This window comes from Leucopleurus acutus (assembly GCF_964270905.1).
Source record: "Leucopleurus acutus genome assembly, chromosome: 12".
Lineage (NCBI taxonomy): Eukaryota > Metazoa > Chordata > Mammalia > Artiodactyla > Delphinidae > Leucopleurus > Leucopleurus acutus.
The window spans coordinates 49,441,453-49,458,538 of NC_139154.1; the positions used below are offsets into that span (position 1 = coordinate 49,441,453).

The following is a 17,086-nucleotide window of genomic DNA, read 5'->3' on the forward strand; positions in this document are numbered from 1 at the left end:
TGCAGAGCATGGGCTCTAGGCGAGCAGGCTTCAGTAGTTGTGGCTCATGGGCTCTAGAGTGCAGGCTCAGTAGTTGTGGTGCACGGACTTAGTTGCTCTGTGGCATGTGGGATCTTCCCAGACCAGGGCTCAAACCCATGTCCCCTACATTGGCAGGCAGATTCTTAACCAGTGTGTCACCAGGGAGGCCCTAGTTTGTCTTTTATTTTTTAAAACATAGTATTTTTATAATTTTTGTCTGATAATTTCAGTCTCCAAAGTTTTTGATCTATTTCTGCTTTGTTTTTTTCTGCTAATACTTGCTCCTGGATACCGTGTTTGTTTATGTGCTTGGTTATTTTTAGTGTGTGGTGCTTTGACTCCTTGAAAAGTTATTTGTGATATTCTTTGAGGCCTAGGATGAAGGCCTAGGATGAAGATGGCTGTCTTCAGAGACTATATGAACATCATCTTTCAGGCACTTGGGACATTACCATGAAGGATCACTTCAAACTAAATTTGTGGTATGAGGTTGCCTAGAATAGCCAAGCCCCATGCTAAGCACTGTACATATATAACATATTCCCTTTAAGTGGGACGTACTATTCTCCCCATTTTATAGATGAGAAAACTGAGACTCAGAAGTTAAATACTTGCCCAAGTTCATTCAGCTAATAAGCACAGGAGCCTGAATTTAGTCCTGAGACTGAGTCCAGAGCCAGGGCCTTTCACCATCTCCCTGCATTACAATAGAGCCCAAAGGAGGAAAGAACCAAACCAAACCAGGGCTTTTGTTTAAGCTTTAAAATGGGCTCACCAAAACCCATATTAAAACAGATTCCTGCTCTGAAAGTTTTGGTTTAGAAAACTGAACCATCATTATCTCAAAACTACAATTGGCGAAAACAAGTTGGCAAGGAAGTCCCTGTGCCTAGTAAAATACTATTGTCACTAGAATTTCATTTTCCTGGCATGGGTCAGAAGTTCCCCAGGAGACTGTCCTGCTTGTGAATGAAAACTCTTGCCTTGGTAACACACCCATGCCAGGCCTGTCTCTGCGAAGCCAAAGGTGGGAACTGGGTGAACTCATTGTGTAAGGAAAGGAATGCCTCTTTCATTATGAGAACAAGTAAAGTTAGTCAACGTTTGTTTCACAAGGGCCTGGAGTCCTTCCTGGAGGATGCCAGCCCAGCCTTCTAGAAATACTCTTTCCAAATAAGAGTAGAAAGCAATCTTGGAGAACTTCTGGTGGCCCACGTCCTTCCAGTTATTGATGAGGGGTCGGGGGGACTTGCTCAAGTCACCTGTCTAGTTGGTGGCAGATGGTGGAACTCTGGTGTCGAACTCTCTCCTCTACATCAGATGCCTGAATCCCCATTCCCAGCCCCCACTTCAGCTCACACACATGCCTCCAAATTCCTGCCCTGAGTAGCGGGCACAGGTATGGGATTTTCTCTGGGGGCTCAGAAGTCCTACTTTCCTGGGATGTCATCTGCACCTTGTAGATTTTGAGGACTTTATTGTCAATCATCATTTTCATCAAGTTGCCATTTTTGCTACTGTCAGTTAACTGTCTGAGCACCCTTCTAAGAACCCAAGTAGGGCTGAGCCTGCCAGGGAGATAATAAACCAAATGTACGGAACCCTCTGGGGAGAGAGAACTGATCTGCATAAAAATCACTGGAGAAGAATTAAGTACCAAAATAGGTGTAAGTAGCTGTAATAAAAGCAACAGGATTCAGAGAACTGAGAGATGAATGTGGGCTGGAGAATTTTCACGTGGGAGGTGAAACTCGATTGAGCACGCTGGAGGATGAGTGGGCTTAAGATAAAGGCAGAGGAACAGGGAGGGCATGCAAGTGGGGGAAACAACATACCTAAAGGCAAAGTCAGGGCTCAACGTGATGAATTTGAGGAGCAGGGAGTGGACCTATTGGGCTGAAGGGCAGGGCTGGTGTTGGGGGAGGTGATGAGTTAGGTAAAGTGAGGTTCTGAGATCCTTAGATAAGAACAGTAGAGATTATTACAGTGTCTTTTTGCTTAAAGAGACTTCTAAAGTGATTTAATCCAAATCTGTTATTTTTACATTTAAAAAAACTAAACCCTATATATAAAATAGATAAACAAGTTCCTACTATATAGCACAGGGAACTATATTCAACATTCTGTAATAAACCATAATGGGAAAGAATATGAAATAGAAAATATATATGTATAACTGACTCATTTTGCTGTACACCAGAAACTAACATAATATTGTAAATCAACTATACTTCAATTAAAAAAAATTTTTTTAAACCCAAAAAAACTAAGCCTTACAGAGGTTAAGTGACCAGTTCAAGGTCATGCAGCAAGTCTAGAATTTGGATTTGCTGTATTGGGAAGGGGAAACTATTAAAGGTTCTTCAGCAGAGGAGTGGCCTAATGGAAGTGGTATTTTGGGCAGGATGAGTCTGCTGGTCAGACATAAAAGGCCATGCACTGAAAGAGGCAACACACTGGTGAGTCAGAGGCTCACCTGGCTCTTAGAAAGAGGCCCAGCAGGGAGTTTGCTGGGCTCTGGGAAGGCCAAGTGCTTTCCTCCTGAGTCAGGCAGCCATTTCCTCCTGCACTCTTGCATCTCAGGGAGAAGCAGTGGTCCTCGGGCAATGCTCCCTTCTTCAGACCAGAACCTCCCAGTTGTCTCTGGGAGGAGACCTTCCCGATGGGGGAGATGTGAGGCCCCCCCCCCACAGTTTCCTGGGATCCCCCTCCTGTTGGAGCTCACTAATCCTTGCTTCTGCCCCCATCTGGCTCTGGGGGTCCCTGGTCCCTTTAAATTCTGGCCCCTTGGGGCTGAGGCAAAGCTGGAGCAGAGTGATGGTGGAGGGATCAGGGCTCTGACCTGCCACTGCCCAGGACCACTTGTTCATCTTTACCATGGGACTCTCTTCTTTGGGTTGTTCCTTCCTGGCTGTGGCCCCGCCTCAAGTGTCCCCATGAGGAGATTAAGGAAAATACAATCTAAAAGGGAAGCAGTCCTTGTCTGAGGTCACATAATGAACCAAAGGTCAGGTCAGCTTTGAATGTGCTCTCTCCTGTTAGGACTGCTCTTAGAACCATCTTCCCTCTCCTGGGGCACAAGATGTTTGAGGTTGAGTGTTGGGTGGGCATCAGAGATGGAGGCGGGAGGGTGCGTTGGTCTCTGTCCAGGACGGAATTTGTAATGGGTGTCTCCTCGGGGTCATCAGCACAGGGCATAGGTATTTAAAGAACGGTGGTTTGGGACTTCCCAAATTATCTCTAATTTTTTAATAATCTCATCAGACTTAAGGTTGTGTCTACCCAAAAATTGTAACAGTGTTAATTTGAAATCATTTTTTGGCATCCTGCTGTTAAATCTATTTCGATTGACTGCTGGGTAAGGTAAGGGCAGCTGAAAATACCTTTCTTGTAGACACAGCAAAGGAACAAATTTCCGTATGTTGGCAACTCAGGCTACAGAGCAACACACACAAAAAACCTTTGTATAATTGCCCTTTAAAACATTTTTATTTTATATTGGACTATAGTCAATTTATGATGTTGTTAGTTTCAGGCGTACAGCAAAGTGATTCAGTTATACATATACATATATTTATTCTTTTTCAGATTCTTTTCCCATTTAGGTTATTACAGAATATTGAGCAGAGTTCCCTGTGCTATCCAGTAGGTCCTTGTTGGTTATCTGTCTTATATGTAGCCGTGTATATATGTTAATCCCAGCCTCCCCATTCCCCACCTTTCCCCTTTGGTAACCGTAAGTTTAACAGACTTTGGTCCCAAGGAAAGCAGGCCAGACTAGGTTAAGGAAAACTGAGCTCCACACACAGCCTTCAATAACTTGCTGAGTGGCCTTTGGCAAGTTTGATAACCTCTCTGGGTCTCAGTTTGCTGAGGTATTAAACGAGATGACCTCAAAGTTCAGCCCACCACAGACATTCTAGAATTCTAAGACAGGTCAGTCTAGCTACCCCGGAAGGGTTCTCTGGCCCTTGGGTCGCCCTCACTGACTGTGGCATGTGACTGCCCAAGCACCCTGATAACATCCTGTGCTCCTCAGAGCACCGTTGGTATAGGAGCAGCAGCCGCGCATGACCTGTGCAGTGCCTGCTCGCAGGTCGACAACAGCATCCCACAGGCCCTAAGTGTGAATGGGGATAAGATGCTGCACAGGGTGACCGACAAAGCCCAGAAGACCTGCTTACGGCCCAGGATAGCACAGAAGACAAACCCTGGCTGACTTGGACCCTCCCCTTCCCAGCTTACCCAGATAGCTCACTGGTTAGTGAACGGCAGTGCTGGCGCAAGGCCTGACCCTGCCCTTGCTGGTGTGGTTTGTGTGAGCTGGTGGAAGTTACCTAACCTCTCTAGAGCCTGTCAATCCTGCCTCTACTTACCCTTTAGGGTTGCTGTGAGGACATTATACTTTTTCAAAGAGCCCCCAGATTTAATGTACACTGAGGAGTGGCCCTAATTCCAAATGTGTTGGCCTTGACCGTCCTTCCCACTGCCCAGGGCAAGTCCTCCCTTGCAAGTGTGTGGCCTCTCCTGTTCACACAGTGCTTTCCTGTTCTCACAAGGAAGCCAGTCGCATCCCCATTTTATAGATGGGGAAGTCAAGGTCCAGAGAGATTGATGCTTGATCAGGGTTACAACATGGCCATCTTTCTTCGAGGCAGGGATGGTGGTGGAAAGTTGTGCTCTAGACACAGTATAAGTAAAAAATAATAACAAAAAAGTAAAGGAAATCTACTAATTAAGAGCGCATGAGTTGTTTTAGCTTTGCTTTTGAAATCACACTCCCTCCCCCTGGCCAGCTGTTGGGTTGACAAGCTTTGGGTTTCCGTGAAGAGTCAGGGCTGTTAACCTCAGAAGCACACAAACATCACTCAGAGGGCTTTGAAAATCTGCTGGGGTCCAGCACACCAAGGCCCCCCACCCCCAGGCCAATCCAATCTGAATCTCAGTGTTGGGGGCTGGGCAGCAGGCAGTGGGTTGAGAACCACTGTTCAGAGGGGCCTCCCGGAGGAGAACCGTGTGTGACTCTGCCTTGCCAAGGCCTATTACTATGATGGCCCTTTGTTGGCTCCAGGACCCCAGTGGTCACAGCTCTCTCCAGCTTCGATGATTGATCTCAACCAAACCTGTTCTTAAGAGTGTGCACACACATTCTGTTTCCTGCCCAGCAGGGTGGAAAAGTACTTGTCTTTTTCCCTTATTGACCATACTGAGGTGGTAGTTTTTCAGGGAGCTCTACGCCCTTCATAGATCCATGAGCTTGAGGCTAAAACAACCTTCCAAATGGGAAAATTCCCTTGGGATTCCATGACTGGGGTCCAGTCAGGCCACAAGTGCTTGGACAGTTTCTCCCACAATACCTTGGGGTGCTATGGGAAAGGCAAGAATTTTTCTTCCATTTGCTGCTGGGAAGCAGAATGGGAAGCAGAGTGGGAAGCACTGGAGTGAGGGCCCAGGAGTCAGTGGGGATAGGACCCAGGGGTCCTAAGTTTCCATCCAGGTCTTCAGGTCTAGACACTTAGATTCCAGGTACAGCTTCTCTGTGACGCCCCAGGGCAGTTATCAGGGATGATTTAGATCATCAGGATAAACACGAACTCTCTAGTTATATAAGGAAATCCCAGAATATTGAGACTGGAAGTATCTGAAAAATGGTCTGTGCTTAATCATCTCTCTCATACTGATTATAATAATCATAACTACCAGTTACTGAACCTTAGCACGTGTCAGATACCAGGCTTCATGTTTACATGTGAATGACCCTTACAGTAACTCCACGAGGCAGGTGTTATCGACCTCACCTTATAGGTGAGGAAACAGAGGCGTGGAGAGATTGACTAGACCAAGGGTGTCCAAGCTCCTAACACCTGCCTGGTGTATGTACCACATGCCCCCCATGGTCCCCAGCCGCTGCCTGGACCAAGTGCCCTGAGCGGCCCCATTCTTTTTTTTTTTTTTTTTTAACATCTTTATTGGAGTATAATTGTTTTACGATGGTGTGTTAGTTTCTGCTTTATAACAAAGTGAATCAGCTATACGTATACATATATCCCCGTATCTCTGCCTTCTTGTATCTCCCTCCCTCCCATCCTCCCTATCCCACCCCTCTAGGTGGTCACAGGGCACCAAGCTGATCTCCCCGTGCTATGAAGCTGCTTCCCACTAGCTCCATTCTTATTCAGGTAGCTCTAGCTGTTCTACCAAGGGACAACCTGTCTCCACTGGTCCAGTCCTGGTTTGGGGGCCACAGGGAACAAGGCCATCCCCCTTGGTATCCAGACCTTTCAGACACTGAAGGAAGTTCTCATGCAGCCCCCTAAGCTTCTCTTTTCCGTTCATCCCAAGTGTGCTTAAAAATGATATCTGACCCCCTGTGCTTCAATGTGTCGTACCTGTTCTATGATCTTTTCTCCTCCTTTCTTGTCTTCTTTGGATTAAGCATTTCTATTGTTTCAGTGTCCCTGCAGTATCCTGCCCAATGTTAGCTTGCTGATTATACATTTTTGTTATTTTGGTATTTGATTACAACATGCATCCTTGTTATATTAAAGTCTAATATAAATGAGGATCAATCACTCCCCAGATAAAGAAAAACCTGACAACAGTGTAACTCCATTTGCTCCATTCACATCTGCCCACAGCAATACATTACATATATTTTAAACTCCACACTATTATTTTTTATTTTTTGTATTGGGGTGGGCAAACATTTTTTCTATAAAGGGCCAAACAGTAAATATTTGGTTTTGTGGATCATAAATATTCCTATCTAGTGAGCCGTACAGACATAGGCTGTGGGCAGATTTAACCTATGAGCTATAGCTTGCTGGCTTCTGTTTTATACAGGCAATATTATTTTGGATTTACCTACATGTTTACTTTCTGTACTCCATTTCTTCTTACGTTACCATGCTTGCACGTGGGGTCATCTTCCTTGTAGCATTCTGAATACGTCATTCCACTGCCTCTGGCCTCCACCGTTTCCGATAAGTTGACTGTTCATCGTAATGTTGGTCTCCCATGCATGAAAAGCTGTTTTTCTTCTGCTGTTTGAGCTTTTTTTTTTTTTTTATCTTGGCTTTAAACTACACCTGAACACATCAATTATTACAGTTGATGTGTCTAGGTAAAATTGTGTTTTTCTTACCTGAAGTGGTTGTTTTGTTTGTTTGCTTTTGTTTTTATCCCTGCTTCTTTGATCTGTGACTCAATATTTTTCACCAAATGTGGGAAATTTTCAGCCATTATCTCTTCAAGTTTTTTTCTGCCTCTTTCTCTCTGCTTCTTCTGGGACTCATTAACTGTACGCTTTCTATGCTTGACGGTATCCACAGGCCTCTGAGGCTCTAGTTGTTTTTCTTCAATCTCTTTTCCTCTGTATTTTTCAGAAATGTACTTTCTATTGATCTGTCCTTAAGTTTACAGATTCTTTTTTCTGCCGTCTCAAGTCTGTTACTGAGCCCATCTAGTAAATCTTTCAGTTATTTTATTTTTCATCTCTGGAATTTTCTTTTTATAGCTTCTATTTGTTGAGTCTTTCACCTTCACATTTTTCTTTAATTCCTTGAACATAGTTTCATTAATTCTTTGAACATATATGTAATAGCTACTTTGAAGACCTTGCCTGGAAAACCCAACGTTTGGGCCACGTTTTCATTGGCTGCTTTTTTTTCCTGGGTCTCGCTTTTCAATTTCATGGCACATCTAGTAACTTTTCGTTGAAAACTGGACATGTCTGATAACATTTAACAATTTTACATTCCATTTCTGAGGGTTGTTGGTTCATGTTTTAGTAACCTGCCTGGAATTAAACTGTGGAATCTGTTTCCCTGCAGTGGACAGCCACTGATGTCTTTGCTCAGTTTTTTATTTCTTTTATTTTTTTTTAACCTGGCATCCTAGGAGTCACCCCTGAGTCTGCATGGTTTAGTGATCAGTGATTTGGACAGAGGTGGTGTCCGAAGACCTTGAATTTGGAAGGCTCTGTTTATCGGTCTGTGTGTAGGGTGGGGAGTGAACACAAAGTTGCAGACAATTTTCAAGTTTTCCTTCCCTTTAATTTTACGTGGGGCTCTTGCAGGTCTTCCCAGCACGCAGACTCCCAGCCAGCCGGGAATATGTGAGGTGTATCTCTGCCCTTCCCTTTTCCTCCTTCTCATTCCTGGATCGCCCCGTTGAATATCCCACTGGTTTACTCCTCACCCCAACTGGGAACAAAACATCAGGCTAACAAAGCTGCAGATATTATCCCTTTATTTCCACATTATTCCACCACTTTTCACTGTCTATTGTCTGTTGGGATTTTTTTCTCTCTCTTGGTTTCTGTTTATTTGGTATTATGTCCTGGTAATTTTTTTTTCATTTTTATTTTTATTTTTGGCTGTGTTGGGTCTTCATTGCTTTGCGTGGGCTTTCTCTACTTGCGGCGAGCAGGAGGTGCTCTTCGATGCAGTGTGCGTGCTTCTCAATCCAGTGGCTTCTCTTGTTGAGGAGCACGGGCTCTAGGCGCGCGGGCTTCAGTAGTTGCAGCACGTGGGCTCAATAGTTGTGGCTCATGGACTGTAGAGCGCAGGCTCAGTAGTTGTGACGCACGGGCTTAGCTGCTCCGTGGCATGTGGGATCTTCCCGGACCAGGGCTCAAACCCGTGTCCCCTGCATTGGCAGGCGGATTCTTAACCACTGTGCCACCAGGGAAGTCCCAATTTTTTTTTTTATTGAAAGCCAGGTATTGTGTATGAAAAATTAAATAACTGTATGTTCCAGATGGTGCTGTCTTCTTCCATAAAGGCTTTACTTTGGGCAAGCAGTTAGGTAGGGGCAGATCACCCTAATCTAATACTGGGAATCGAACTGACTCAAAGCTGGGCTTCAGTCTTTTTGGAGGCTGGTCTATTTCCACTTTATCCATCTTCCAAGGGTCTAGCTCTTTGAAGTCCCAGATAAAAGACTGGGACATTCACCAGGGCACCTCCTCCTTGATGGGCACTGGGCTCCAATGTTTCCCCCCAGCTCCATGGGCAGTCTGAAGCTCTGCCCAGCATATTAGCCACTTACCTGCTGATTTCTGTTGCCCATGATTTGGCAAGTGTTTCAAGGATAAAAAGAGCATCAAATGTTGGACTCACTCTCTCTGCTGTCCTTTTCTCTGGCTCTTTACTCCTCAAGTTCTTGCTGCCTCTGTGACTCTCAACAGATGGGCACACATATGTGCACATGCGCACACACACACACACACACACACACACTCACACACACAAAATGGGGAAATGCATGCCTTAATGTCTGCAGAGGAAGAAAATCAGACCCAGAAGATTCCATGATGTTTTCAGGGAAAGATGTAGGGATCCATCTCTTCGAAAACAAGCTCTTCTGAGCCCCTTTAAAACCTTTTAGATTTAGAGTCAGCAGATAGGGTCTCTCAACCCAGCCCCACCTCTCTAAAGAAAAATTTTAACTTTCATTGCTATAAAATTATACTAATAATGACATCTGTCTCTCTGGATTATTTTTTCTTTTTTTTTTCTTTTTTAAATGCCCTTGTTGTTTATCCATTCCATATATAATAGCTTACATCTGCTAACCCCAGCCTCCCACTCCATCCCTCCCCAGCCCCGCCCCCTTGGCAACCACAAGTCTGTTCTCTAATGTCCATGAGTCTGTTTCTGTTTCGTAGATAGGTTCATTTGTGTCATATTCTAGATTCCACATATAAGTGATATCATATGGTATTTGTCTTTCTCTTTCTGACTTACTTCAGTTAGTATGATAATCTCTAGTTGTATCCATGTTGCTGCAAATGACATTATTTCGTTCTTCTTTCTGTAGTTCTTTTAAGTGGTAGTTTAGGTTGTTTATTTGAGATTTTTCTTGTTTTTTGAGGAGGGCCTGTACTGCTATGAACTTCCCTCTAAGAACTGCTTTTGCTGTATCCCATAGATTTTGTAAGATTGTATCTCTGGATTGATAATGAAACAACTTCTTTCATCAAAATTAACAGATTTCAATATACACTTTGTGCAGGCACTGGGCTAGATCTTCTGCTTATATTATTCAATTTTTAAAATTTATAAATTATAGAGTACAAGCATATCCATGATGATAAAAATCTTTTTCAAAAAAGTTTTTTTAAGAAAACTGCTATTTTCAACAGAGACCAAAGGCTTTCTTTGAGGAGCAATTTTTTATTTCTCAGGCATGAAGCCTGGAGGACCAGGAGATGTGCTGAGCGGGACATTTCTCAAAGACCAGGGAGAGTCGCTCTAGCACCTGTGTTCCTCTACTTGTGAAGGTGCTGGCAAAGCCCAATGAGGAGCTGTGGCAGCAGCAACCAGCATGGTAATCTAGAGATGGATCCCAGGCTCCCATCGGGGATGCCCAGGGCTAAGGGATATTGCTGATCACCAGAGATGTTATCTTCCCATTTCACCTTGATGACCTCTTTTCAGTAGTGTCTAGATCAGCGGGGTGGGATGAATTGGGAGATTGGGAATGACACTATAGTTACTATGTATAAAATAGATAACTAATGAGAACCTACTGTGTAGCTCAGGGAACTCTACTCAGTGCTCTGTGGTGACCTAAATGGGAAGGAAATCCAAAAAAGAGGGGATATATGTATACGTATAGCTGATTCACTTTGCTGTACAGTGGAAACTAACACAAAATTGTAAAGCAACTGTACTCCAATAAAAATTACTTATAAACAAAAATAGTGTCTAGATCAGACATTGGTTAACAAACAACGGCCCATGGGCCAAATCCAGCCTTCTGCCACTTTCTGTATGACCTGTGAGCGAAGAATGATTTTTACATCGATTTTTTTTTTTCACATGGACATCTAGTTATTACAGCATCATTCGTTGAAAAGACTGTCTTTTCTCCATTGTGCTGCCTTATGCACTCTTGTCAAAGAGCAGTTGACTCTATTTGTGTGGGTCTGTGTCTGGACCCTCGCTTTTGTTCCATGGGTCTGTTTGTCTCTTCTGCCAGTACCATCCTGTAGCTTTATAGTAACTTTTGAATTCGGGCAGTGTCAGTCCTCCGACTTTGTTCTTCTCCTTTGATATTCTGGGTCTTCTGGGTCTTTTGCCTCTCTGTATAAACTTTAAAATCAGTGTGTTGGTATCCAAAACGGTTTTTACATTTTTAAATGGTTGAGAAAAAGAAAAAGAAAGGTATTTAATGGCACATGAAAATTATATGAAATTCAGATGTCTCTATAATTTGTCTACATGTTATCTATGGTGGCTTTCACAGAACAACAGCAGGGCTGAGTATTTGTGACAGAGACTGAATAGTCTGAAAAATCTGAAAGATTGGCTATAGTGAAGAAGTTTGCTGAGCCCTGGTCCAAATCTTAGGCTGTGACTTACACTTAGTTTGGTTCTGAGCTCGGCCCATGGGGCCGGACTGCCCATTTTCAAATCCTTCCATCGCCAGGTGTTCACTGTGTCACCTTTAAAATGTCACTTACCCTTCCTGGGCCTGTTTCTTAACTGTAAAGTGGGGATGATAGCATTTATCTCATAGAGTCGTTGTGAGGAATAAATGAATTATTTCACGTAGGCGCTTAGAACAGTGCCTGGCACCCAGAAGCTGCATATGTGTTGAGTCCCATGTACATTTTTATCCCGGCTTAAAAACAGTGTTACCAAAATGGTCTCAAATCTCTGCCCTGCGAATTCACCTACCTCACTACCCCCAGTGATGATCATCTTCAAACACACCCTGTCATCCCTTCAAAGACTGGTCATGGCTTCCTGTTGCCTGTGGAGCAGCCTGGCATTCACAACTCCACAGCCCAGCGGCCATCTGTCTGTGCAGCCTCATCTGCCCTGCCCTGCACTCCCCTCCAGCTATGAACCCTTTGCTCCAGCCCTTCCAAGCTCTCCCTGTTTGTCCACACCTCAACACCTTCCCATCATGCGGTTCCTTCTGCACAGAAGCATTTCTTCCGGGCATTTCAAAAGGGTCACTGAGATCTGGGGGCAGGATACAACCAACAGTCCTGTTACGAGCTCCGAAGTGGAAATCAGTGCCTGATCTCACCGTGGGCGTGAAATGGAAATATACTCTTGTTCCTCATGAAACTCCAGATAAATTCTTTTCAGGGTCAGAAAGTAAAGCTGCAAAAGAAGGGTGGGGTAAAGAAATCAAGCGCTCTCCCCCAAGCCAGGCCTCCCTTCAGCCTTGTCTGATGCTGTCTGGGGGTTCTTGCGTGATATACCCTTACAAGGAGTGTGCGCTCTGGGCAGAGAACTGGGTGGGGAGAAGCCAGAGGGAGCAAGGGAGCCAGACCTCTGATTACATATCAGTATCATAAATGTTTCTTGAAGGTGTTGAAGTAAGCATCAAGATGATGTAACAGTGTGAACAAAAAGCTCATGATACATTAAAGGGAGCTTGTAGGATACAACGTTGCATCCACATTGATTACAACTGAATACAAAGTGTGATCAGGAGACTGATGGTGGACAGGAGGGTGTGAGCATATGAAACCACTCTTGGGCTAGAGGGGTAGTGGCACCGTGGGTGGTTGTCTTGGTTCCTTTATTTAAAAATGAGTGCTGTTATTGTACACAACACTGTCATTTCCGTAGCTAAAAGTTTGATGGTAGGTTTGATAGGAAAACTCATTAGCTTACAAAATGAGTCTCTCATTGTACATATATTATATTTTTAAAAAGTAAAAAGAAAGTTTTAAAAGACTGGCCCAAAGTAAGCTGGGACAAGGACAGTGTCTTCGCAGCTCTCCACCTGCCTTTTCTTCCTCTTTGCCTCACCGTCAGTAAGCCCACTGGAGACAGCCACTGTCCAGCTACTGTGTATAGTTATGGCTAAGCTCACATCACCTTCAGACTGTTCCCAGATGTCCTCTGCCTTCCCTCATTTGTCCTGGATCCCCAAACAGCAGCAGCTATTTGTCCAACATTACTCTCCCGGAGAGTTCTGCCCTTCGCTAAGGAACCAATAAAGGCATCTGTGGTAATGTGCCCATGAATGATATAGGGTTATTGCTGACCCCTCCCAGGTAGCACTTTTGCTTTTCATCCTGGGGATTCTGATTAATAGGCTGCATTAATGGAAGCACATTGTCCCAAACAATGGAGGTGATAGTGGAGGAATGGAACCTGGACTTTCCTAACACAAGGGACGTGACTGAGCAGGGCACATAGGTCGGGCAGGGAGGAAGGGCACGAAAGCTGCAAATCTGGGCGGGAGTTAATTTCCAGCTAAATAACCTGAACTGTTTTTGCTTTCTTTTAGGAACTACCCAGGCCCGTACCTCCCCTGGAGAGAACACACTGGAAGAGCAGCTATGGCCAGAGGTCAGGGCTTTGTCCTCACGGGAGGGGGAGTGAGTTCCCTTCTAGAGGGTGAATCTAAGTCTTGATGCAAGTTGGCAGGTTCCCTCCCTGAGGCCTTGAGGGAATGGGCTCGATGAGTGGCTTCTCCAGGGACAGCCGGGCTGCCTGGCAGAGCATAACTGTATCCCCTGGAATTTGGGGCTCATCATCCCTGCAGAGTGAGCAGGTGGTTCCCAGAAGTGTCTGGAAAGATTATAGATGGGCTGGTTATCTCTGTGAACCTTGAAGCAGATGCTGTGAGTTATCTGAAGGCATCTGGGTGAGATCTTCCCAGAACATCTACAAGATAAGAGTTGAGAGTAAACGCTTTATCTCTTACCGAAATTGGTAATTCACGAGAAATTAACTTGTGTCTCCTTGTGACAGAGAGATGTGGTCAAGCAACTCATTTACTGCACATTTTTCCCCCACTGGAGTATTTCCCCTTCCACTCTCAATTCTGGGGAGAAAACACATAATCTCCCTTCCCAAAGCCCTCCATGTGATTCACAGAAGCAGAGGCTGCTCTGAATTTTCACAGGCATCTGAGGAGGCCAAGTGGTCTTGAGGACCCCAGCACTGGTCACCCAGTCCCTCCTGTGCTCTCAGCAGCCCCTCTGGGCTTAGGACACATTCCGTTCCAGTGGGAATGTGAGAGTCTCCCGGTTTCCACTTTATCCAGTTACCAGCAGCAGATAGCATAATTCCTCATATACCTACTTTTGTGTAAATTATCAAATTTAAAGAAAGAAACAGATAATACAAAAAACATCATAGGATAGAACAGATTTAAACATGTTTCTGTCTAGATATACTGGGTCTCTTCTTAATGATTTCTTTTTTATTGTAAAATATACATAAAATGTACCATTTTTGAGTATACAGTTCAGTGGCATTAAGTATATTCACACTGTTGTGCACCTGTCACCACTATCCATCTCCAGAACTTTCTCGCTATTCCAAGAATTGTTCTTATTCTTTATCCTCCCTCCCTCTCCACCCCACTGTTCTGGGGTATCCTTAACTGCCATCTGCTAAAATCACTGTCAATAGGCACGTGTCCCGTTTTACTAGGTGAGCTGGGTAAGGGGTTAGAAGACCATGACTGTGGAAAATTGTTGCTTCTGGATTTTGAGCCTAGTACAACAAGTACCTGGTCATTTCTACACCAAGTTTTCAGGACCTGTAATATTGCCATACAAGGCAGTTGATGTTTCCGATGTTCGGTTTCAGTGGCAGAGCCTGAAGGGTTTTCCATTCTCATGCAACTCAAAGAAGTCAGGATCTGATGCGCCTTCTAACTCAGGTATGTGCCGCTGAGCCAGGAAGGCCAGCGTCTTCTCTCTGGTGTGGCCAGCAGAGGCTCCAGCACTACTCCTCTTGCACTTTTTGGCTGTTCAAGCCCTCTCTCTTTCCCATCCTTAGTCCTTCCTCTTTTGGCCCCCTCAGTCATTCCTGTGGAGGGACACAGCCCAACACACCACGCAGAGATAAAACCAGCATGACCCCACAGTGGTTTGCCTGGGTGAGGGCACCCTCTGGGAGCTCACCTCCAGGTGGGTAGAACCGAGTCACAGGAGCTGTGGCTTGGAGCTTGGTCACTCACGTGCCTTCCCCAATCCTGTAATGTAGCCACAGTGGCAGCTCTAGACATATTATTCCTGTAATGGGCCACATTTATCTAATACCTGGATGCTCTGAATGTTGCTCTTGAGCTGGTCCTCTTCTCCAGCCTTATCCTATCACATGGCTGCATTATAAACTGTGTTTAATGGATTTGTTTATGTTTGCATAGTACTGACTTACCAGGGTTTCCAGTTAAGCATGCTATTCTCACTATTCTGTCATGTAAGGAATGTGGGTAGAAAAAGAAATTGATGTACTTCTTAGGAAGTGGCTTCTTTGGGAGGCTTACCTTGAATGCCCCCATAACATGACTGAGGAATATATCAGTGGTTTCTCAAGAAACTTAATTCTAAGGATGCTAGGGGCCCAGGTGGGTCATGGAGGCTTCTTGGTACCATTTGCACTCAGCTTGCATCCGATGCAAAGCCTGTGTGTTCACAGGCTTTGCGTCCTTCAAGCTAACATGAACCCTTTTGAACCCAGATGGTTTTCATTTTAATTTGTTGCTCTCTCACTCATTAATGGTAGCCCAGAAGTGCAGAGCCAAGGGTTAGAGGGAAGTAAGAGGCAGAAAGAGGGCCAGGTGAGAGGGAAATGAGGGCTGTGAGTGACCTTCCATGGGACACCTATTTGGAGATACTGAGTCCAGTTAGCAGTGTGGCCTCCAGAGAGGAGTGAGCCTCTCTGGAGCAGGTTTCCAGGGCTCCCAGCAACTGCCTGATCTTCAGCTTCCCACTCCCATGGCCAACACGCGCAGCCTCAGCAGCTGTCCTTGGGGTGGGGGACATAGGTCTGCTTCTCCCATTTGGCGCCCTTGGCCCGCATCGTGGGGAATGTAGATCTGACCTTCTTACATGCGTTCTTGTCTTTGCAGTCCACTCTCTGAGCCCTTCTGATATTAAACTTGTGGCAGCCATTGGCAATGTGGAAACTGTGAGTTTGTCAAGGAGATGGAGGTGGGAGGTATAGGGTTTGGGACTGGTGACCTTCTGAATGAGCTCCTAGTAACCAGACAGAACGCTTCGTCTGGGGAGAGAAGGGCATTCTCTGAGTTGGAAAACATCTTAAACTCTAGGGTTCTGAGTTGATGTTGTTGTTGTCTTAAATGAAATGAATGCCTCCCTTTACATTAGGATGAAGAAACTTTTGGAGTTTCATTAAAAAATCAAACCTAATGATAAATTAAGTCAAAGGTCACACAGAATTTTAAAAGTAATCTCTTAAACTTTCTCTTTTTGAGATGAAGAACAAAAATGTCCTTACCTGCATGGTAAATGTTTAAAAATACACTCTTCTTTGCTAATAGGTTGTAAGTGGTATTGCTCTATATGGTCAGGTAACAGAGAAAGAAAGCAATAAGAAGGGAAGGATGGAAAGAGAGAGGAGAGAGGAGGTGAGCAGAAAGAGAAGAGGGTTGGAGAGCAGAGCGGAATTTCCAGTGTGATTCCCCAGTCAGTCCTGGCTTCCCACAGTCCCACCTGCTCTGGTCTCAGCACTGCTTCCCCCCAAGTCCTAGCAGCCCCCGGCCGAACAGACAACTAATCAGGTGTTCTCAGCTCTGCCCTGGGGCCCGGGTGTACCTCCTGCACCAGAACCAGGATGCCCCTGCCTCTCCCCTCCTGTGCCTTCCTCCTGCCACTACCTACCACATGTCCTTCCCCATGTCCTTCCGTGTCCCTGCTGCACTCTGTACCCCCTGCAGCTTCAGCCCCTGCCCCTGGGCCCAGCCGGCCTCTTCGCTGCAAGCCCCGTCCTGCTACCCCACGCACAGCGCCAGCCGTGTGTAGAGGATGGGACTTCACATTAGAAAACTGACCAGGGCCCAGTGAAATCTGCAGCCAGGGCTCCCGCCCTTGTTCTGTTCTACCTGTGATGGTGGTGTTAAAACTGCACATGTGACTGTGCGTATGCCTGTGTGTGTGTATGAGGGTGAAGGTGGAGGTTTCCCAGTAGGAGGGATGTGAAGGGGGGGATTGGAATAATGAGAAAAGAGGTTTCATGTCGCAGAGAGCACACTGACTCCGCCGAGCCTGTGTGTCCCTGCGTGTGTCCCTGCGTGCTGATCGCTACGTCACAGAGCCAGGAATGTGTGACAC

At 45.3% G+C, this 17,086-nt stretch overlaps 1 protein-coding gene across 1 annotated transcript in view; it reads left to right on the forward strand.

The window, feature by feature from the left end:
* The window catches only part of PLB1 (phospholipase B1), a gene marked incomplete at both ends in the record, with an annotated part of 122,404 nt that overhangs the window by 7,822 nt on the left and 97,496 nt on the right, over window positions 1-17,086 (forward strand). Inside the window, 3 exons of the mRNA XM_082851932.1 lie at window positions 13,285-13,346; window positions 14,598-14,670; window positions 15,865-15,923. Coding sequence (XP_082708058.1) covers window positions 13,285-13,346; window positions 14,598-14,670; window positions 15,865-15,923 — 194 coding nt within the window. The remainder of the gene's footprint in view (window positions 1-13,284; window positions 13,347-14,597; window positions 14,671-15,864; window positions 15,924-17,086) is intronic.